General features: G+C 53.4%; 1 protein-coding gene across 1 annotated transcript in view; it reads right to left on the bottom strand.

The window, feature by feature from the left end:
- The window catches only part of ASTN2 (astrotactin 2), a 433335-nt gene that overhangs the window by 270837 nt on the left and 140400 nt on the right, over window positions 1-22098 (bottom strand). The window contains exon 5 of the mRNA XM_067309282.1: window positions 10285-10392. Within this exon, the coding sequence (XP_067165383.1) occupies window positions 10285-10392 (108 nt within the window). The remainder of the gene's footprint in view (window positions 1-10284; window positions 10393-22098) is intronic.

Here is a 22098-nt window from a genome sequence, read left to right as displayed (position 1 = left end):
CCTCAGATCCCCAGTTGGCGAGAGCAAAGGTGAGAGAAGCAGAAATGAAAGGCAAACTGTTCGGTTTTAGGGGAGAATCATACCTGAGATTTTTCCTGCTACAGATCCAATTAACCACAGCTTAATTAGACTAGGAGACAGGAGAAGTTCAGAAATAAAAACCTCCTTTCAAAGCCTCTGACCCTGTACGAGTAGCCAGAGCCGTGGTCGGAGGCTCCTGCCATCACCAGCTTTCAGACAGGGGATTTTTTTCCCACTTAATCTTTGCTGCCAATTAGACTGTCTCCGACCTCCTCGAGAACGTGTGGGTCCCTTTGCAGACAGCTTAAAAACAGCTTGCAAAGCACCCAATTCCCCCGAAGATTTTGCACCTGCTGCAAGATGAAGATAAATTCAAAGCCACTGGTGTAAACGTGCTGCAAACAGGCCGTCAAAATACACCATGTCTCCTTTGAAATATCCTTTCCTCGTGCAGCTAATTATTTGCTGCTTTGTACACTTCTCCCTGCCCACCTAAAAGACAAGGGGGGCGGGGGGACAAAAAAGTCCAAGCTCATTTCTTTTTGGTATTGGCAGTTACCTCCATTTAAAAAAAAGAAAAAAGGTATGTTCTGAACACATACGGATTTACAAGCAACACAAATATCTTGTGCTCTTGGTAATATGATGTTGCTAAATCAGGCTCATAAATACATGCTTGGAAGATTAGTCTATAAAAAAATAAACTTTAATTACCCCATCTTTATCAGCACACAGCCCATAGTGTTAGCCATATGTGGGTGTTAAACGCCAAGTGCTTTGCAATCTCCCCCGCCCCCCCAGAGATCGTAGCATAATGCATAATGCGTCGAGGCTATTCGGATATTAAAATGTATTCCCACCGCCCAAGAAAGACGGGGATATAGAAATCGAACCGGAGGAACAGCGAGCGCCCGAACTGCTTAGCAACGCGCTGCCGAGCGCCCGTCGCCTGTGCTGCATGCAAACGCGCCCGGCGGAGGCACGAGCCGCTACTGCGGCGCTGCGAGCCCGAGCGGCGGCTCCGGCAGAACGCAGCCGCCTCCAGGGAGAGGAGCAAGGACGCGGCCGAGGCGTAGCGCCGGCCCGGTGGCCCCCGCGCTCGCGGGAGGGCTGTTTCCGAAGCCCTCCGCCGCTTTACGTGCGTCAGCCGAGTTCAGCGCTCCTAATGATCCCGCTTTATGTTCCAGCAGAGACTCATTAACGTGGTACAACAGCGTTTCCAGGACACCCTCACACACAGAAGCATCTCAAGGTGTTTTACAAGTGGGAGATCATGTTAAATCAAATCAAAGAGCAATTAAGATTAACAGCGATGTCAGAGGGCTGCTCTCGCCATGGAGCATCACCCGTGCTGGGGGGCCGCAGTCGCCCTCACCCCACTGGTTTCCCATCCCTCCTCTGCAGCCTCAGCCCCGTCACAAAGTCCTCCCCATCCTTCCGGCAGGCCACATCTTCCCCTTCCCTTCCGCATGGTGACGGTCCCCCTTTCTCCACCGCAGCGGACACCTGCACAGGATGGGATGGCAATCCTCCTCCTTCCAGCCAGCCACGGCTCTCCCACCCCATGGTCGGCACCGTCGTCCACCTCCTCCGAGCGGCCACGGCTCTCCCACCCCGTGGTCGGCACCGTCACCCGCCTTCTCCGAGCGGCCACGGCTCTCCCACCCCATGGTCGGCACCTTCGCCCACCTTCTCCGAGTGGCCACAGCTCTCCCACCCCATGGTCGGCACCTTTGCCCGCCTTCTCCGAGTGCTCTGCCCAGACCCAGCTTCCCCAGGACCAGGCAGGGACACTCAGCACCGCAACAAACTCCCTGAGCAGCGCCCAAGCAGTTGGCTGAGCCTACAAGCAGGCGTTTCACCCTATATCCTCCTCACGAGCCCTGGCCTTTAACCTCTCCTCAAGCAGGCAGCTTCTCCATCGCTGCCTTGGACAAGCCCCAAGACTCAAGGCGATGCACATTTACAGGCTGGATCCAGGTTCCCACGTCCTCACCAGCCTTCGGCTCCCATATCCCCAGGCTGCCTGGACGCAAGCTTCGGGCACAGGGCTGTCTCCAGCCTCAGCCCCTCAGCCAGCAGGCTGGGGCAGCCCGACGGCTTGCATGGGCCCCGACGTCGCAGCTTCGCTCACCCCAAGCCAGGGAAGCCAGCGCGCGGTGTCCCCCCTCGCCTTCGGGCCAGCTCTGGGAACGCAGAGAGAGGAAGAAAGCGCAGATAAAGGAAGGGACGGAGAGAAACGGAGGAGGAAAACAACTGCATCATGCAGCAGAAGGGGAAGATGAGATGCTTTGGAATTGAGGATTTGTTCTCACTAAGACCACTCCAAACCAGATTAATACTATTAACATTTATGAATTAGCCATTAGCAATTAGCCAATGCGTCCTTTGCTACAGCGCGGGGTGGGTTGCAGAAAGGGGAGCGGAGGAGAGAGCCAAAGATGCCGAGGGACCGCGGCAGCTAATGCAGGGAGGGTGGCGGGATCCGCTCCGGGCTCGGCAAGGTCAAGGACTCAGCACCTGAACTCCTTTGCCGCGCAGCAGCCTGCGCCACTCAGCCTGGAGAGCTCTTAGTTGTTCTCTAATAGCCGGTGCCTCCGCTGTCTATCCGCTTCTGGAGTTGTAATGCCTCATGCCTTGAATAAATGTATTCGCTCCATATTTATCCTGTTTCCAGCATTGCTCCCCCCGGTGCTAAAACACAGCACCTGTGGCTTGCAGAGGCACGCTGCAAGCACACGGCACCAAGAGGAGGACGGGGGCAAGCGGCGAGAAAGGAAAAGCCCTGACGGCCGGGCAAGGACGGGGACAGGAAAGGTGAGGTGGGGACAACGAAGACGACCGAGGTGCTGCTCTGTGCCGATGGGGCAGGGGGACGCGACCCCGGCAGCCACCGCGGAAAAGAATTTGAGCAAAGCCCGTTTGCTCTCTGACTGTTTATGCTGCTGCTTTTTTGCGTTTCTCTTGGCGTGGACAATTAAAATCAATGAAGTCAGTTTTGCTTTCACGTTCTCAGGGCTGAATCGGTGGAGATACAATCACCTTAAAGAAACAGCCATATATTTAAAGCCAGAGATTGCCTGCGCTGGAGTTTGCTTTCACGCAAATCAATGGAAGCACTTCTCCTGGAATTAAGGCCTGATTTTTTTGTTTTAAACCCCAAACGAGTCCCAGTTTTAAGCGTATAAATACAAAGGCCAAGCTGAGCGGAAGGCTTCATTTTGAGGAGGAGGCAGGCAATTTCCAATACAGCATAACGAAAACATATCCCTACAGGAAAGAGAGACCAAGTAATCACAAGCTATAAAACAGCTCACGTCGAGCCACGGTCCCCTGCACAGTCTGGCCAACACACCCAAACAGCTCCCCGGCTGCTGGGTATGTCCCCCCCGCACTGTGCCTCAGTTTCCCCTATGGAGAAGCACCATGCGCAGGCTAGATTTACTAACATCGCCGCGATGTAAACTGCCCTCGGCTTCCTCCCACTCCGCTCCGGCAAGGAGACAAATCAGTCCCGTCACGGACGCAGAAAGCACCAGCCCCGAAACGCCCGTCTACGCCCAAGCGGCGCTAACCCTCGCCCTCCTGCACCCAGCGCCGGCGGCGCGTCGGTGCCGCGCTTCCCGGGAAACAGGAGGCTTGTTACCATGCGGAAGGCGACAGCGGAGCGATTAGTGAAATTTGTTACCCACACGCGCCGAGCAAAATTAAATTAAAAGTGCTGCTTTGCTGTCAAGATAAGGGCCAAGCCGGAGAGATAATTTTTCACTCTCAAACACTCAATTACTCGCTGGGGCTGTATCAGATACCATCAAAAATAAATAATTAAATAAATGAATAAATAAATAAATAAATAGGTCGACCCGCGCTGCCTCCAGGAAGAGATGTAACAGCCGTTATCTCCACCGCGGTCCAGGGGAAGCTAAAGAGGCCGCGGCTGCCCAGGCACTGCGGCCGGAGGGGAAAAGGTGACGGATCTACCCGGGCGCTCCAGGCGGCAAAGAGGAGACTCGCTGCTCTTCGGCGTTACCCAGACCCTCGAGGAAGCCAAGGTCGCGCGGGAGCCCGGCTGTCCTCGCCTGCGCACGGGGCACTGCGAATCGCCCGCCTGGACCACGACGGCCCGTGTCGCGTCCGGCCGTCGGGGCAGGAGCTCCGCAGCGAGCGGCTCCGGATCTCCTCCTCTCGGGAAAGGCCCGGCCGCAGGGGCCGGGGGAAGGCTGACGGCGCGAGACAGCGCTCAGACAGCACGAGTAGGGCCCGACGGCGGAGGGGGAACGGGGAGAGAGGGGAGCAGGGGCGACGCTCCGAGGACGGGCGGGGAGGCCGAAGCCGCAGGCGAGCGGCAAGAGGCGCAGGACAGACCGATCATTCCCTCCTGCTAGCGTAAGCAACGAAAAACGACACGTTTGGTTTATCGCCTCTTGTCTCCCGTTTGATTCCTGGCAGGCGCCTCCTTCAGCGCGACGCCTGCCGCCGCCGGGGAGGAGGCGAGCCGAACCGGAGAGCTGCGTCGGGGCAGACCGTGATCCGCGGTGTCCGGCTGCCGCGGTGGAGACGCGGCGACGCGCTTCCCTTCCCGTGCTCCCCGCCTGCCGAGGGCTCCGGCGGAGGCACCGCGAACCATGCCCGAATTTCCTTCTGCATTTCGTTTAGTTCCCCATGAAATAATAAGTGTCTGCTGCCTCCGGAGACGGCAGAGGATCAAAGTGAAGCTGCCTCACATGTAACAGATTCAGAATACCTAATATTCCCTTATAAAAGGCCTTGTTTTAAACACCAAATACAGAGGCAGATCAAAGCTCGGCTTCTCATTTCTCTAACAGCCCTCAGATGACTTCGCCAGCCAGCGAGACGCATGCACGCACACGGCTGACGCCAATCCAAGGCAGATAGTCGGACTTCGCCAATTCGTCTAAAGCATCCCGGCGCACCGGGGAAAGAAGCGGGCGCCTCGCCGGCGGAGGCCTCACGCCACGAGCAGCCCCGGCGCCCCCGGGAGCGGAGCGGGTTGTTGGGATGGGAACGGCGCCTGGACGAGAGCAACCCATGAAGACAGGGCGGGATGCTTCGCTCCCTCTCTTTTAGAAGGGTTAAAGAGAGGTGATGTGGGGTGGGGTGCAGCAGGGATCTGGGCGCGGAGGACCATGGTCTGGGTGGTCCCGCTCTGGCCGACACTGGTATCTATCCACACCAGAGCCTGCTTCAAGTACAGCGCCCGTGGCGGGTGCTAAAAGAGACCGAGTTACCCGGTTTGCAGACCTACTTCCACGTCGCAGGAACATCCCAGGATCAACAGCGACGCTTTGCACTTCAGCGCTCCGGATCCAGCACCTTTCCCCCTCTGGGATCCCCTGCTTGTTTCCGTTTTACGGAGGGAGCGAGGGCTGGCCCCGGCCCTGGTGGGCTCGCTCACGGCAGCGGGGGCTCGCGGCCCCGGGCACCAGCTCCCGGTGCTCAGGCCACGGCCCGGCTCCCGGAGAGGGGCCGCAGCAGGGCCGCGAGGCCGCCCGGGGCCCCGAAACGAAACGGGCTGGGACAGGCGCCAGCACGCTCCTCTGCTCGCCGGCCCCCGCGTGACGCAGCCAGCCTTTTTCTGCCTCAGTTTCCTCAAATCGAGGCAGCTACGAGGCTTTTGCCCTGCAGGCACGATGTGCCGCGATTTACCGTTCGCTCAGCCACGGGGGATCTTCTCCGAGGAGGTGCTGCAAAAGGGCAGGAACGTTTCTGCGTTACAGAGCAGCCGCTCAGAGGCCCGAAGCGGCGGAAAAGGGAGGGAGGGAGCCGCGCGCCTCCCTCCCTCCCTCCCTTCCTCACCAGCGAGCCGCGGAGGCTCATTAGACGCACTCAGTCCTTGACGAACAGCACCGACCGGAGCCAGGAGGGCCAGGCTGCCGTTGCAAGAAGCCCGATGCAGCCTTGGAATTACGATGCCGCTTTTTTTCCCCCCTCCTCTTTCTCTATTTTAATAGGCATTTGGTAGGCAAGGCAAGCCAGCAGAGGAACTTGGAGCTGCTAAGTCAGACGCACAGCTGAATACATTTCCCAGGGCAGGCAGGGAGAAAGGTCAGGGATAGAGCCGAGCAGGAGGCTAAGGCAACCTCTCCCAAGAGCAGGAAGGGGGATGGAGAGGGAGCAATTCAACAGGCAAAAAAGGCTTGTCTATGGGTTTCTGCCTCCCTTCTTTTTTTTTCTTTTTTGCTACTATTACTTGCACCGAGCTCAGAAGCGGGGCCTGACCGAGCACATCCCATGCCGCACAGAAGACGGAGAAGTATCAAGGCTTGAAAACTCCCATGATGGGCAGCTGGGGACACGGATCACCATCTCTAAAACACTGGCAGGTTCTTTCGGAGACTTTAGCGCTGGTGAAAGGTGCATTGACTGACGGCCTCAAAGACAAGAGCTGTCCGCATAGCACAGAGAGCACGCGATCCCCATCCTGCTCTGTGTCAGCTCTCTGCTGATTGGAATGAACGAGGCAGCTCCCACATTCCCTGATTTTCGGAGAAAAGTGGGAAAGAGAAGAGAGTCAGCTCTCAAGCAGAGCACTAGTGATTGGGATAGTGGTCTCTGGAGCGCATAAACATATTACGAACAGGTTACATGAAATAGCCTGTCTGGAAAATCTAGTGGAGTCAGTAATGAGGGCTTTCGGAAAGGAGAAAACTATTCATTCCCTACCCTAGCTGAATGTCTCTTAAAGCCTCTGAGTATTTAGCTCCATACAGCCCTCCATGCTGTTTCAGGATTTGCACATTGTTTCTTTGAGAGCAGCATCAATTTTTTTTCTCTCCTGTTCTCTTGGGAGTTGTAGTATGGCGAGGGTTTCATTTGTGGTGAGGTAAAACAGGGTATTGAGTCAAAATTCAAGCACAGTATGTCTGGTGAGATCCCTTGAGACTGCACTCCAGCAATGCAGTGAGCTTTGTGATCTAGCCGCCACCAAAAGCTCCCGTGAGCCCAGGAGGTTTGGAGGTCACACTGATCCATCACAAAGGAGCAGTGGACGGAGAGCTGGCGCAGGCTCTGGCACAGTGCTGTGATAAGGAGCAGGGATGCATCGCTGAAGATTAGTATTAAGAGAGCATACATGCACTAACAAAGAGCATGTCTTGGCATCAGCCAGCTCCTCAGAGACACCACTGATCAGCCTTGCTTTTCCCACCTCAAATCCCAGGCTCCAGTTTCTAGCAGAGACTAGATTGAGCCCAACAGGCAGACAATGAACAAGGCTCCAAGGGAATTTCTCTTTTGCTTTATTTCTTATGTCTCCTCCCAACTTCTCTAAAGAGTTTCCAAAGACAAGAGAACATTAGTCGAATTGAATCCTACAGACCTCAAAGATGGGAAGACATGTGGTGCAGCATGCTGGAGACACAGACGGGCAATGCCTAGTCTGTCACAGTCTACGTTCCTGGCCTAATCAGAATTATCTCTCTATGTATTCAAGTATTGAAAACCAGATGTCAATAACTCCGCTGTTCCTGAAATACCAGAACAGCCAGATACATCATACTACAGTTTTCTCCCTCAGTCAATATTTACCTGTGAGAATGTCCCTCTAATTTACCTTGTCAAGCACATCCTCAGGCCCCGGGAAATCTGCAGCCTTTCTTCTACAGGGGACAAATAAAACCTATGACCGCTTAAATAGCTTGCTTCAATGAAGCACAAAGTAAAAATGATCCTGCACGCCACCTAAGTGGAAACTTCTCATCACATTCGCTGTGATCAATGCCTTGACAGTATCAGTAACTATGCTCAATCCTGCAAAACCTAGTCTAAGGAGAGAAATCACGAGGAATCTCTCTCTCCTTGGACCTGATAACTATCTCACAGCACCTGCAATGACACACAACCATCGCCAAATCAATACGGGAACATCATTGTAAGAATTAACTGTATCTGACGATGCGTCCTTCTCTATTAGAATTATGATCTTGTTCAATTATGGATCTTTGCTGTACTTGTAATTATGAGGTTGGTACTGTGACTTCCCACTAGGCTATTGCTCTCCTTCCACAAGGGAGAAAAGAGTCAATGAAAGGATAAGGGAAAATTCCTTTCAAGGACACAGTGACAGCAAAATTTAGCTAGACAGGAGAGGAAATACAGGGGGAACTTTAGGCAAGATGCATCCCTTGCTTAACCAGAACTAAACACGAATAAACCATGCTCTTGCAGCATCAGTCAAACCCTTGCGTGGATCTAACGAACCCAGCTTTGTGCGACTATGCAAGGCAGCTCTTTTTACTGAAGTCCCTTCAAACCCAGCCACCAAAGTTGCCCAGGTGAACAAGTCCTTATTCAAAGGCAATAAAGGAATTCTTCCCATTTATCTATTCCTTTATATTTACTATACAAGGAAGCGTAAACAAACAACCCAAAGCCAACATATATGTCAATAAGAATATCTTTGTAATAGGTGTGCAGTGCAAGTGTGTGTCGAGAGACTGACAGAGTACTTGACCTAAGGGAGAAGCATGTAAAGACAGCAGGAAAGCAAAGCTTTATCTGCTTTTCATTATAATACAATTTTCCACACCCTGCTAGCGCACCATCTCCCCCTTCCCTTGTTCTAATCCACTAGCTGAAGAAAACAAACGTCAGCAACTTTTCCAAAGTACCCAAGGATTTTCACAAAGTCCAGTATTTCAGAGTAACTCATTGAAGAAAGGACATTTCTGAAATCTTCCCCTTGTGCCACCAACTTTTCAGGACCATTTCTTTTGTTATTACTTGCATCAGAACAAATTTCTTCCTTCTCTTCCAAAATGAACATCACAAACCATTTTCTCCTTAACAAGGCTACGCTAATACCACAACAGGTAACTAACTCTTGAATTCTCTCCCTGCTTTCCGTTAAAAGCTTGTTTTAAGCTCAGTGAGAATTTCTCTTGGTTTTGAAACCCATGAAAAAATTTGAATTCACTGCCTTTCCGAAGGAATAAATGTAATATGTCTGTGAGTGTGTGAGTGTGTGTTTATTCCAATATGCAATCACCAAGCTGATCATAGGTGTTGAGGTAATTTCACATTGAAATAAACACATTGTGAGCATTTATCTGAATGCCTAATCATTGAAATAAATGTAGCTGCATTTACTGTGGTGGGTGCAGGCATCTATTGGCAACGCTGCTCTCTGCCCATGCTTGGCTTCATAAGGAAAACAAATGCAGGGAGCAGAACCACTCTGCAATTCTTAAATTGCTTCCCAGTGTTGTTAATTCTTAGCAGTGGCTTTTCAAACATAGCAATAGCAACTGCAAAGATCCTGTAGTCCTCTGCGAAAGACCAGGCATAGGAGTGGTCTGAGGTTCCTAAACAGAACGAGTCGGTGTTCATGACTAGCAGAAAGGTGGACACCAATTTCAAACTGCAGATAATATTTCATTTTCTCAGCTCTTCTAACTCACAATAAGCCTGAAGGGACTTTTGTCTACAAATCCCTGCCCCAGCCCTCATTTTGAATTTGTTCCTTTTAATTGCCTTTGTGCTGAGAGGAAGCATGGGAAATTTCAGGCAGACAGGAACTTTGCACGGGAAATAAAGGGCAAAAAAAGAAAAGCCCCAGTCTTGCTTAGCTCAAGGAATTGCCAGGGTGAACATCGCTTACAGCTACACCAGCACCAGGACGTGGACAGATAGGGTCATCATCCACCGGTGCAGCTCTACAGGAAACGAAGCAGATGCCACAGCATGCAGGCCTGATGGCTGACATCTCCCGTTCGCAGAAAAAAGGGTCACACAACCCTCAGCGCAGCCCAAAGTCCTTCTGACTGACAGCACCGCAAAGGCATTTGGCTGCAGCTTCCCCTTCGGTTAGATCTGCGATTTCACAGTGCCCTGACAGACTGGCTCCCCCCACGGTTAGCGGCAAATCGAGACCTGGGGACGAGCCCGTTTCTGCTGATGGGATTTCACCTCCAGCCTAGCAGCAGGATGGAGGAAAGGGGCTGGGGAACGATTGCTTGAGCTACCTAAATATTTAATGCGACTAATGTAGGAAAACCAGCAGAGAAACCAAGAAACTCGGCGACGTCACTGGGAAATGCTACCAATGGCTCCTGTGTCGTACCGTACCACTGAAAAAGCACATCTTGGGATATCTTTACCAAAAAGGTTGGCATTTTGGTCCTTACCTAGCGTCGTGCAGCATCACACAGCACCCACCACCCAGCGATACAGTCAAGGTGCTGACCCCACCCCGACCATCCGGTTTTGTCTCGTTTGCATCATTGGCGGTTATTTCATTTTTACCTTTGCTTCGCCTCCTGCTCCGGTACTGCTCCGTGTAGAAGGTTAGCTGGGTTTCATCATCCGCCTCTGAGCCAGAGTTTCCTTTGGCACGTCCAAACCCGATGCCACCTGCAGGCAATCGAGGAGAAAAAAAAATCAGTAGTGTCAGCTGGGGCACGGGGTGGCCAGGAGCGCTGCAGCAAGGCTGGTGGCCTTGGCCAGCTTCCGCAGCTGCCAGGCCCTCACGCTCTTGTGGGGGTCTCCAGGAGCGACAGGGCACTTGTGCCGCTCGTGGCTTCACTGGCACCTTATTGCCCTTATCAAGGATCGAGACTCCACCGTGCTGAGCGCAACGTAAATGTAAGAAGATGGTTCCTATCCCCCGGAAAATTGCAATGTAATTTTCAAAGGAGAATGTGCACGTGGAAGCCGCTCTCCCCCGATACCCACGCAGTGAAATACAGTGCGTTTGAGGTGTTCGCTTCAAGGAAAAGCCAGCAGAGCTAAGAGACACGGTGAACACAGCCTTCAGGAATGCATTTACGAGGCCACCGGCATGGCCGGGGTCTGGTTCCCCCCCCAGCACCCCCTTCGTTTTGCCTGTCTATGGCATCAGCTTGTCCAAACAGCCACGAGACAGCCGGCGGTAGGCGCTCGTACGGTGTCCGGCACCACGGGGCTCCGACGCCATAAATAGCCATATAAAAACAGTGGTGAGGACAGGGCTCACTCACCGTCGATGAGGTCTGCCTGCCTTGATTTACGGGACAGGCGACAGCCAGCTCCTGATCTCCTTTCTGGAGTGAGAGATTGGTGCTCAGAGCCGGGGCCGGGTGCCCTGCCGGCAAAGGGATCTCTGCATGAATCCCGCTCATGTCCCCAACCAGACCCACTGCTGCCTCTGTGCATTAGCACTCAACACTAAGGAGCGATCCAGAATCTAATTGGCAGAAATCTTTCAATCCTTATAAAAAGTTAAAGAAAAGAGGCCTCTAAGGGGTTGACAGTGGCCCTTTAAACTGTCATTAAAATATTTTACTGTTTAAAAAAATCCTTTATTCTAGGCAGAAGCACAATTGCCACTCTTCTGGGCAGCAGAACAGAAATGAGAGTGCTGCCTTCTGCCCTGCAAAATCCTTAAATCACCCTGATGGGAGGTGGGTGGAAAGAGCCGGAGAGCCGCCAGGAGCTCTGCGTGGCCTCTCGCAGGCGGATGCGCTCTCGCTCCAGCCATGCCGTGACCCATCAGCACGGCACCCACAGGGCACCCTCAAAGGGGAGCAGGGAAAGGCGCTGCCGAGTCCTGTCCTCCCGAAGGCAGCAGGGAACGCTTGTTTAGGCCTTGCACACGGGGTCTGGGGGCTTCGCAGACTCACCCAAGGGCTAAATGTGAGGCGCTGCCCGGCCCCCTCCGGACCCCTTTTCACAGGGAGCATCCGACTTCAGAATATACCTGCAGACCAGGGCCCGGGTTTCCCGAGGGGCACCGCGGAGAGTGGAAAAAACAAGACGGCTTATTCTCATCGGTGAGAAAAGCTATGATGGGGCCGGGCTTCTAACCTGGGTCCTCGGGCTACCGCGCAGCAGTGCCAGGCCGCGGTTTGCCGGTGCCGCTCGTCCCCTCGCGCTGCCGGGCGGGGAACTGCCGGCGCCTCCTCTGCACCGAGCGGCCGTTGTAAACGGCGCCTACCGTTCGGCTTTTCACTACCCAGCGTGATTTAGGGCGCTAAAGCGTGGCCGTTAATTACCTGATGCTACTTGCATATTTCCATTAGGGTCCTAAAAAGATGGCGAGCGGCCGGGAGGCGTTCGCACACCAGCGAAGGATTAACGGCACGCGGGGAGGGCTTCGGACGCACGACCGTGCCACCCGCGCGCAGCCCCAGCGCGGCGCCCCGCGCTCCACAGACGAAGGCTTTGGGGCCGGGAGGCCAGGCCACCTTCGTGCCTACGCCCCAAGGGCTGCTAAACGCAGGGCGGACGGGGGCCCTCGCCGCGCTGCCGGAGCAAGCTGCCAGGCGACGTTTCCTTCAGACGCCCGGCCCAGCACAACCACGAGACAGCAATCGTTACTGGGGGGGATTTTCATATGAAAGCTGCCTCATTTGCAAAAGCGGTCTGGAAGAAAACCCCACAGGGAGTGGAGATAACCAGGTTTAGCTTGACACAGCGCAGAGCCAGCAACACATTTGCGAAGGCTTTGCGGATATTACAGGAGCCGATAGCAGCGTCTGGGGATGATCTCTGCATCTGAATCGAAGCAGCTGCCTCTCGGCTTCGAAGCGAGGCGAGACTCTGCGGCCTTTCTTCTGAAATCCAGAAGAACCCCAGCACGGTGGCTACCCACCCGGGCAAAAACCAAAACGAAAACGCGTTTTGACGCGTGGCGTTCCTCCTGCCACCCCCGCGGCACCTGGAGCAGCGGCGAGAAGGTTCCTGCCTCAGCGAGCCTCTGGTTTCTCCCCCAGTTGGAGACCGCAGAGGACAGAAAGAGCAGCAATCTCCGCTTGCTCCCTCGCTCTTCGGCCCCCGCGGGGGTCAGCTCGCGGCGCCCGCCCGCCACGGGGAAGGGGCTGTCCAGCCCCCCGCGCAGCCCGCCACCTCCCAGCCCCCTCCAGCCGCTTTGTCGTTTGTTTGCTGGTTGCGTCTCTATGATGGATGGTGCTGACATGTTAAATTACTCAGGCTGGATGTCTTCAGAGAGCCGGTGACAGCGATATTGCATTTTCTGATTACCTAGAACTACGCAGGATGTATAAATACAGGAGTTGGGAGACCCGAGCACAGGTCCCCAGCCCGCAGCGGAAACGTCTCCTCTGGCACAACACGCGACGGCAAAGGTCAGCCCGACAAAACGACAGCGGGCGAAGAGAAAGGTTCGCAAGGGAAAACAGTTCTTGCCCCTTCGCGCTATCAGGGACGCTGGAATTTACCTTCCCGGCGGTGTTCCCAGGTTTCCCGGATGGCGGAGCCCAGGTGAGGCGGGCTGCAGGACAGGAGCGCTGACCCTCACCAGCGGCACGCCTGATCCCGTCCCGCGGCTGCGGGCTTTCACGGGGCGAGCGGCTGCTTGACTGGCCCTTAAGCCTCGCCGCAGCGTCCCTCCGCAACGATCGCGCTCGGCGCGCTATCACCCGCCGCGACGCCGTCCCCCGGCGCCGTCCCCCGGGCCCCTTCGCAGGCTGAGGACGGGGGCTGCTCGGGGACGAGGCGGCCGCGCCGGCTTTATCTGAGCGCAGGCAGCTGACGGAGGAACGGGGAGCGCTCCCGACTGAAGACAAGGCAGCCCTGCCTCGTCAGCGCTTCTTCTATTTCTCTTAAAAGGGGGGGGGGGGGAAACGCCGAGGAACAGAACAGAGATTCTAATCACCGCAACCAATTACGAAGCAGAGCAAAGCACTTAAAACGAGACGGAGAGAGACGGAGAGGCTGTCTGACACAGAAGCTGCAACTTTGCAGCGGTCGGTACCAGCAACGCCGCGTTGCGCTCGCCTCGCCTCGCGGGCCCGGGGAGAGGTCCTGAATCACATAGCCAGCTGACCTCAGCAGCTCCGGATTTCCTCCTCAGCCCCCTCGCACCTCCGTCCTCCTGCTTGCACCAGCCACAGGACATCCCCGTGCTGCTTTTTATCATTAACGGGTCCCCCCCTTTGGCTTTCCTTGTGTACTACACAAGTCGTTCTTTTAGGAAATACGAGGTGACACCATGCTTAGCTTCCAAAACACCAGCAGCAGAGCAAACTACTCCAAAAGGACCTGCAAAGTCCACGGCTGATTTCTCACTGGGGGCTCACCATCCATTAGTGCACATGGCAGTAACCCTGCAAGCTCTCTTGGGGTGCACACACTTCACACCACGCTCACCAGGACCTCTCCATACCCTCACGTCCTCCTCTCCAACCCAGTCTCCTCACCCAGGAAGTTCTACCTGCCCTCCAGAAAGAGAGAAGCGACGCTGTGTCCAAATGCCACATATGTATATTAACCCAAATGCTCAATCTAACTGTTTTTGCCTACTTAAATTTTACAGAAGAAATTCCATCTCTGCATGGGCAACACATCTCTGCAGTGGCTCCTAGAGGAGCTGCACCTTCTTTGACATGAGGTTTGTTCTTGCAATTTACCTCAGGTCAATGGATCTGAGAAAGAAGAAGCGAGCCCAAAATTGCAAGGGACAGCGTGCTATGAAAGGGTCTCCTCCCCACACCGGCGCACGTGCTCTCCCGCACCGTGTAGAAGCCGCTCTGCCGCAATCCCAGCAGCGAGCCAGATGTCTCAATAAAGGTGCTCTCGTCTCTAATCCTGTTTGCAGATTTACAAGCTCGTTAATCCATTCAAACAGATCGTAGCTCAGCCACGCACCAGGACAGGGTTCTTGCTGTTGTTTTTGAGTCAGAAGTTAATTTAGACGGCGAACAAGGCAGGGATCCAAGACAAACATGTTTTGTGATCACATAATTAAAGATCATATCATAACGCATATGCACAACACAGCACAAGCAGGGTTGCGCAGGCAACCTCAATTTGGGCATTTGACTTTGCAACCTTAACATCCTCCCAGCATAGTCTGCGTGCTTAAATTCCCAGGGCTTCTGTAGAAAAGTCAATGGAAAGAAAACCCAGCATCGCTTCACATGGCATCTCACAGCCCCTCGGGTGGTGGTGGGAATTACCAGCCCCAGTGCAAAGGACCCAGCCCTTGGGCCATGGAAAGCCACCCCAAGGGTGACCCAACACTGGGTGGGACAGGATGCACACCTCCCCCAGGGCTTCGTGAGCATGTGCTGAAAGCAGGGAAAGGACAAGCACGGTCTCTCCAGCTGCCTTTCCACGTTCAGGACAGAGGCAGCGTGCTGGCTCTCCCACTCCTCACCACTTTCCCACCCCTCCTGGCCACCTCTCCCAGCTTAGGCAGAAGCTCTGTCTTCCCCAAAGCCTTTTTGCTGGCCAAATCTGTGTGTATTTTTTAAAGGCACGTTTCTGTTATTTAAAAAGCAAACAAACCAACCTGACATTTTAAATCCCTTTTCCAAAGCAAGAAGGTTAAAGAGCTTCTCAGTGAAACAATTATGGACAAAAACAAATCAAAACTGTGTTGAAGAAAGAAGTAATAGGAGCTCTCTGGGTAATTTCTGTCTGAAGCCAGGTTTAGCTCGGATACCAGATACTGCAAAAGCTGGATCTTATAACGGGAAGTGGGAGCCTGTATTTGTCCCCGCAGCAGCACTTTGGGCTGCGTGTCCTCGGTGCCAGCAGGACAGGCCATTTCGCCCGCTCGCAGGGGCAGCGCCTGGGACGCCTCGGGAAAGGGCCTCCCTCTCTTTGCTCATTACGGAGCTGCACCAACCCCCACACGTCCCTGGGCTTTACGCTCGTGGCCAAAACAAGCAGGACACCACCTCCCCGCAGGCCCCAAAGATACCCAGGTCACAAGCCCGAGGACCGTTTTCGGCTGGCTCTGCCTCCACGGCAGGCACCCTTGGGAGCTCACCCACATCCATGCCCCTGCCCTTCCCTCCCTGCTCGTGCCACCTCGCTCGAGGAGCACCGCATGGGACCTGAGGCTGCTGCCGGAAAATTCGGCTCCTGTGCCACTGCTTTCCCGGGTATCCATCCGCACCCTCTGCTCCTACGTTTCCCATTAAAAATAAGACGATGGCAGTTCCCCCCCACACACACTCCTGGCATTGCAGGGAAGTCTCTGCATTAAAGACTGGCAGGGGCGACACAGCCGTATAATTAGCTAAGTGCAAATCTTCCGTTTAATTAATTTACCCCCAAAAGCACACCAGTTAACTGAAAATTCATCTACCAAATGTTGCCAGAAAAAAGTAAATTAGAAACAATTTGGGGGGGGTGGGGGGGGGGAAGACATAAACATTTTCTTTTGAAATGCATCCAGGCAACCCCCAAAAACGCTAAAGAAAAGCAGCCTTTTAAAAAATGAAACATTCTGCTCTAGGTTTTGATTTCAGCAGCGCTACATGCGCACACAAAAGAAGTCTTTGCAGTTGATTAAAATTCTTCCTTGTCATTGATCTTGCTTTCTTCTTCTGCCTATGTCCAAAAAACCGAACTGGGGGCGGGGGGCTGCGAGAAAGAGCCCGAGGCGGCTCCTCCGCAGCCCTCTGCCTCCGCGGCAGCAGAGGGGGATCCAGGGAACGGGGCACGGGGAGCGCTGGGCCACACGGCAGCTCTCCGTCCCCTCCTTCCCGGGGGCTTGAGCCCCCCGCCTGCCCCACTCCGCAGTAACTTTGGGTAAACCACGGCACAGCAGAGACCTCTAAAACACATTAAGACATAGCCCTGATCAACAGTAAATCATGTCTCGGGCAGAATGATCTATTAATCACTTATTCATTTTAAAAGGGAAAGGCACTCATTTAACCTTTTTATTTACCTTTGGCAGCCGTGATAAACACCGCATTTCGGCGTTGGCTCCCCTCCACCTAACAGCTTTGCGCTCAGAGGACAGAAGGTCCCGGCTACCTTAGCAAGCTTCACTTTGATCTCGTAATTTGGGGTGTTTTTCAAAAAAAGGCAGGCTGACAGCCTTTCCCAGCAGCCAGGATGTTTTTAATCGTCTGCCCCAGGAGAGGGCACCAGACACCCCTCTCTGAACACAGCGACCTCCCCACAAGCCAGGTCCCAGCCCTGGACACCAACCACGGCGCCGTCTGCTTTCGAGGTGCTGTGCAAACCCGTTCGTCAGCTAAAGAGCATCCTCCATCCCTCCGTGCCCGCCTTCGCCTCCCGCTGCGTCTTCGGCCGAACTCGGCAGTCTCCGCTCCTGGCTTAAATCCTGCTCTGGCTCAGCTGGGCAGAGATGCTGTAGAGGTGGCTGGGTTCAAGTCCAGAGCAGGCTACATTCTGGCCACCAGGAGAGCAGAGCAGAGTGACAGGACACCCAGCCGCGCTCTGGAACAAGGGCACGACCCGGGGGAGCCCCTGGGACACCCTGAGCTAGAGGCTGCCACATATGAGCGCACGGACACATCTCGTGGAGAAAGGGACGGAGCAGGAAAAGCAACAGCAAGGGAATTGGCACGGAGCAGCACTGCTGTTCCCAGCACCGACACAGCTGGGAGCCCCGAGAGGTCCAGAGACTGCACTGCAATTAACAGAGAGAGAGCAGGGGCTGCAAGAGTCAAACTTTTTTTTTCTGCTGATTTAAGAAACCTTTTTCTTTTTTTCTAAACCCTTTGAATAGTAACTATGAGGGTTTCTTGTAGGAAGCCAAAAAAAAAATTTCTTTGTAGAGTGCTATGATGATAATTCTTCCAGTCCCCCAAGCCATCTCCCCGCTGCCGGCTCTGCCGCTTCACGTGAGCCCTACGGAGCCACCAACGTCAAATCCTCCCAGCAAAACGCTTTAACCCGTGAAGCTTGGAGCATTTCCCAAGCTAAGGAGAAGAGCAACAGCTCCATGAATTAAATGAAACAGAGAGGAGCCAAACGATCCGCCCGAGCCCGGCATCCCGTCTCCCAGCGTGGAGATCAGCCGTGCAGGCCAGGCTCCCTCGCAGGCAGAAGGGCTCTCAGCAGCGGCCCCTTCCCCTGCAGCCCTCCTGCTCTGCCAGCCCTCCGCCTATTTTCAAACCTCAGCAGAGACATCCTCCTTCCACCCCATCCTTCCTGCACCCAGACTGTTATCATCTTCTCTCTCCTTGTATTATTTATAAACTCTAAATGTGCTTCACTCGATAAAAAGTGTTTGGGGAGAAAGTTTGTATGTAAAAGGCATTACACAAAATAAAGTTATATGGTACTGTAAATGGAGAAGGTTTTTTTTTTTTTTTTTTTTAAGTAGATCTTCTCGGCAAAATATGACCTTTCCCAGAGCTGTTAGAAACACTTAGCGCAGAATCAGATTTAATGACAGGCAATAGGCAGCAGTTTAAATGCACTTAGTGCGGGGAAAGAAAGCAAGGTAGAACTTATTTGAGATCTGTTTTCGTTGGGTTGTTTGTTTTTTTGTTTTGGTTTGTTTTTTCCTTCTTTTTTTATGTGAGGCACTCAGAGTCCTTTTGGAGCCTTTCTGCAAAGGAGGAAATTCTTTCGCTGTTAGCAGTTCCTGCAGAGAGAGCACTCCAGCTGTAGGACTCTGATGAGGTTAAGCATTAATTAAATCGAACCGCGAGAAAATAATTACACACGTGCATCCGTCAGGCCAACTTGTCACTACCCAGTAACAAAGTTGGATGCAAACTCCATCAGTGGAACTGTCATGTGGCTGTTAAGGGAAAATAAATGCATCCCAAATGGACAATTTCATTTAGGGGGAGAAAAAAAAAAAGGATTGCAAAGGATTAATGAGGCGAAGGGTTTGTGTTTGCAATTGGATGTAAAATGCAAACATAGTAAGTTGTGATATCATCATTTAACCTTAATGTTCAATACTGTTCCAATCGCTCGCACGCCAGAGGGACAATTAAGCACAGGCCATAAAAACAAAACTTCCAAAACGGGAGAGCAGCAGAGAAACGCATGGAAAAGACATTCCTGATTCAGCAGCAGCACCCAGCCAAGATTTTCACAAGTGAACAGAAATATAAATTGTGAGAAAAAGAGAAAGGGATAGGGCCGTGGGGAGCTCTTTACTGGAGACGCTAGAACTGGCTTGATTTTCAGAGCTGCTCAGTGATTTCTGACGAGGGAGACTTTTAAAAAATTTTTTCTAGGGTGTCTCGAGTGAGGACTCCCAGAAATGGAGACACTCAAAAGCACAGTCCCCATTTGAAACTCATGGCGTATATTATACCATTAACACTTAAGGCCACACAAAGGTCCCCACTGTGTCCGAGAGCATTTGCAATTAGGAGTGTTAAGAGTTTCACGGAGGAACAGAGACCCAAGGAAAACACAATCCATTAGGCACTGAGAACTGGGCTGGCAAAGCCTCTGTTTCTTCTTTGCACCTACAGGCAAGAAAGCACCTGCCCACCACCACTGCTCCCAAAGTTATGGGCTGGATTTGCACCAGAAACCAAGAGGCAACGTTTTTATCTGAGGACCTTCCAGATGCTGGGAAATCAAGGGTCCCCACTTCTTGCAGTGCCTTTGGGTCCATTGCAACCAGCTCTGGACCAGAAAGGGAGACCTGTAGGTCTCCCACCCAAGCTCGCCCAGCAGCCCGGCACCCTCCTCCCTGCTTCCCCCATTGCCTGGCCTCGCTCATGTCCTGCCTGGGAAACTCTTCCCCAAAGCCAGGTCTTGGGCTTGTGAGAACCTGACTTGCACAGCTGGGCCTGCTGCTGAAATAGGAAACCTGGCATACTTCAGATGTACATCCAAAAGCCCCCAAGGAGACAGACAGTTGCAGGAAAGCAAAGTACAACAAAAGGCACGTCAGGGAAGATTTATGGACAGGCAGCTGGGTGAGCTCTGGTCCCAGAGTGGTCCTTTCCCCACTACCTACGTGAAGCTGGAGAGTGCAGAGAGAAAAGTCCCAAGCCAGACAACTTCCTCTTAAAAAACCAAGCGTGCTGCTGAGGGGCTGTGTTTTGGACGCAAACCCAAGGGTCTAGCCAAGTGTGGTCCTGGGGATTTTTGGACAGTCCAGCTTTAATTACATGTGATTTAGGACTCTCTCAACAAAAGGATGTGGAAGAGAGGGATGAAGGGAGACCTCACTGAGTACCATAAGCAGGTTGTGAAGTGGGACACAGAATCACACTATAGTTGGGGTTGCAAGGGATCTCTGGAGGTCATCTGGTCCAAATCCCTGCTCGAGCAGTGTCACCTAGAGCAGGCTGCCCAGGACCATGTCCTGTCGGGTTTTGAGTATCTTCAAGGATGGAGGCTCCACAACCTCCCTGGGCAACCTGTTCCGGTGTTCAACAACCCCCCCAGTGAAACCCTCACCCCTACACTGATCCTCACCCTCAACTGACACCACAGCTGATGGGTAAATCCAGGCTGGGAGTTTTGCCCCTGCTGCCTCCCCATCTCAAGCAGAGATGTTGGCATGATCTGGTCTCCAACGCTCGTGTTCAGAAAACACAAGTCTGGGCAGAAAGCTCACAGGAGGGCAACGAAGAAATCACAGAACGGTTGAGGTTGGAAGGGACCTCTGGAGATCACCTAGTCCAACCCCCCTGCTCAAGCAGGGTCACCTAGAGCACATTGCATAGGATCGTGTCCAGGCGGGTTTTGAATATCTCCAAGGAAGGAGACTCCACAGCCTCTCTGGGCAACCTGCTCCCGTGCTCTTGCCCTGGCACCCGATGGCTATTTCTACACGATTCACAGCAGTGCTGCCCAGGCCACAGCCAGCACCTCTCCAAAAGGGTCAGCCTCGACAGAAGGCCACTGCCTGGAGGAGGTAACGGGGCTTCTCTGCAGCCGCAGGGATGACATTTCAGAAGACGGAGACATGCAGGGAGGCAGACGAGAGGCAGCCTGAGGTGAGAACCTCTGACAGAGAGGGGGTTTCAGGCATTTTGCCTGGGGGCGAGCGGGCGACAACGGGGCTGGCTCGGTGCAGGGCTTGGCACCACGCTTCTGCCCCAGGCAGCCGGAGGCTCTGCCGGCAGGAGGATATCGGGTCTCCTCCTAGGCTCAGCTGCGAGGCTTAATCAACTTGCTCCATTAGTGACCAAAAAGCCCCTGCCTTCAGGCAACCCAAAATAGAGTGGAAATAAAACCAACCAAATAAAAAAAAACAGGCGGAGCAGGGAATCGGGGAACTTCACCAGACAGTCATTGCGGACCCCAAAGCGCTCCCCTGCTCATGCTGAAATCCAGATATGCGTATTTGAATAACTACTACAAAACAAAACAAATAATTTAAACCAGTTAAAGAGTCAGAACATTTTCTTCACACTAAGTGAATAATTTATGGGCAGAGCTATAATAAAAAAGCCCTCTCCAGGCCTGTATTGCAGGAAAATGTACCCAGAATAAAAGATCACGTTTCAGACTCATAAATAAATGAAAAACAAAACTAACAGTAAACAGGGAGGAAACTATTCCTCCCTGGCTTCCCGACGCCGCCACAAAGACCCGCAGTGCGCTAGGCAGACCGATGCAGAGCCCACCACGGCCGAAGCGCGGCCCTGGCGGGATGGTGCACATGGACCCCCTCACGCCTCCTCCTCCGCAGCCACAGCCCAACCGAAAATCTGGACCCAAACTCTAGGCACAGCCTCTGCTCTCACCACTTAACTCACAACAACTACTCTTTTTTCCAGCGGCAGCAGTGGGAAGCTATTCTCCTCTCGGGAAGCAACCCAGGGACCAAATCCTGCTCATAGGACTATTCCAGCCAACCTCCTGCTTTTGCTCCAGAGGGTTGGCAATAGCTAGCAGGGCTACAAATAAAAGTGAACAGCCCCCGAGGCACTTCTGCATGTGCAGCCTTTGGAGCCACGGATTGCTGTTCTCACCCCGTGTGTGGCCCCCAAACAAAAAAATGCCCAAACTAAGCACCGGCAAAATGCAATGAAGAGAGGCCCCAGAGATGTGAGTTACAGCCAAAACAAAATTCACCCCTTCCCCTGGAAGGGAAGCTTGCACAGAAATTGCATTTCATTCCCATGAAACTGGGTTAGCTGGGGGGGGGGCACAGGGATCACAGAGTTACATCAGACCTGGACAAATTCCTGGGGAGGACACGAGGTGACACCACTCCCAACCGCCTCACCCACACCACCCGGAGGATGTTGGATTTTCCCCTCTTCACCCCATTACAGAGGAGGTCTGTGGTCCCCCCTCTGCACAGGTGAGCAGGCAGAGGTCCTCAGCAGAGCACTTAGTGATTAGGGCGAGGAGCTCCTGCCTTAGCCCCCGCCAGACTCACTCCTCTAGATGTGGTCAAATCCACAGCACCGGAAG

This window comes from Apteryx mantelli, chromosome 21 (genome assembly GCF_036417845.1).
Source record: "Apteryx mantelli isolate bAptMan1 chromosome 21, bAptMan1.hap1, whole genome shotgun sequence".
Lineage (NCBI taxonomy): Eukaryota > Metazoa > Chordata > Aves > Apterygiformes > Apterygidae > Apteryx > Apteryx mantelli.
Note: the sequence above shows the minus strand (reverse complement) of the source record. Positions and strands in the feature narration are given on the sequence as shown.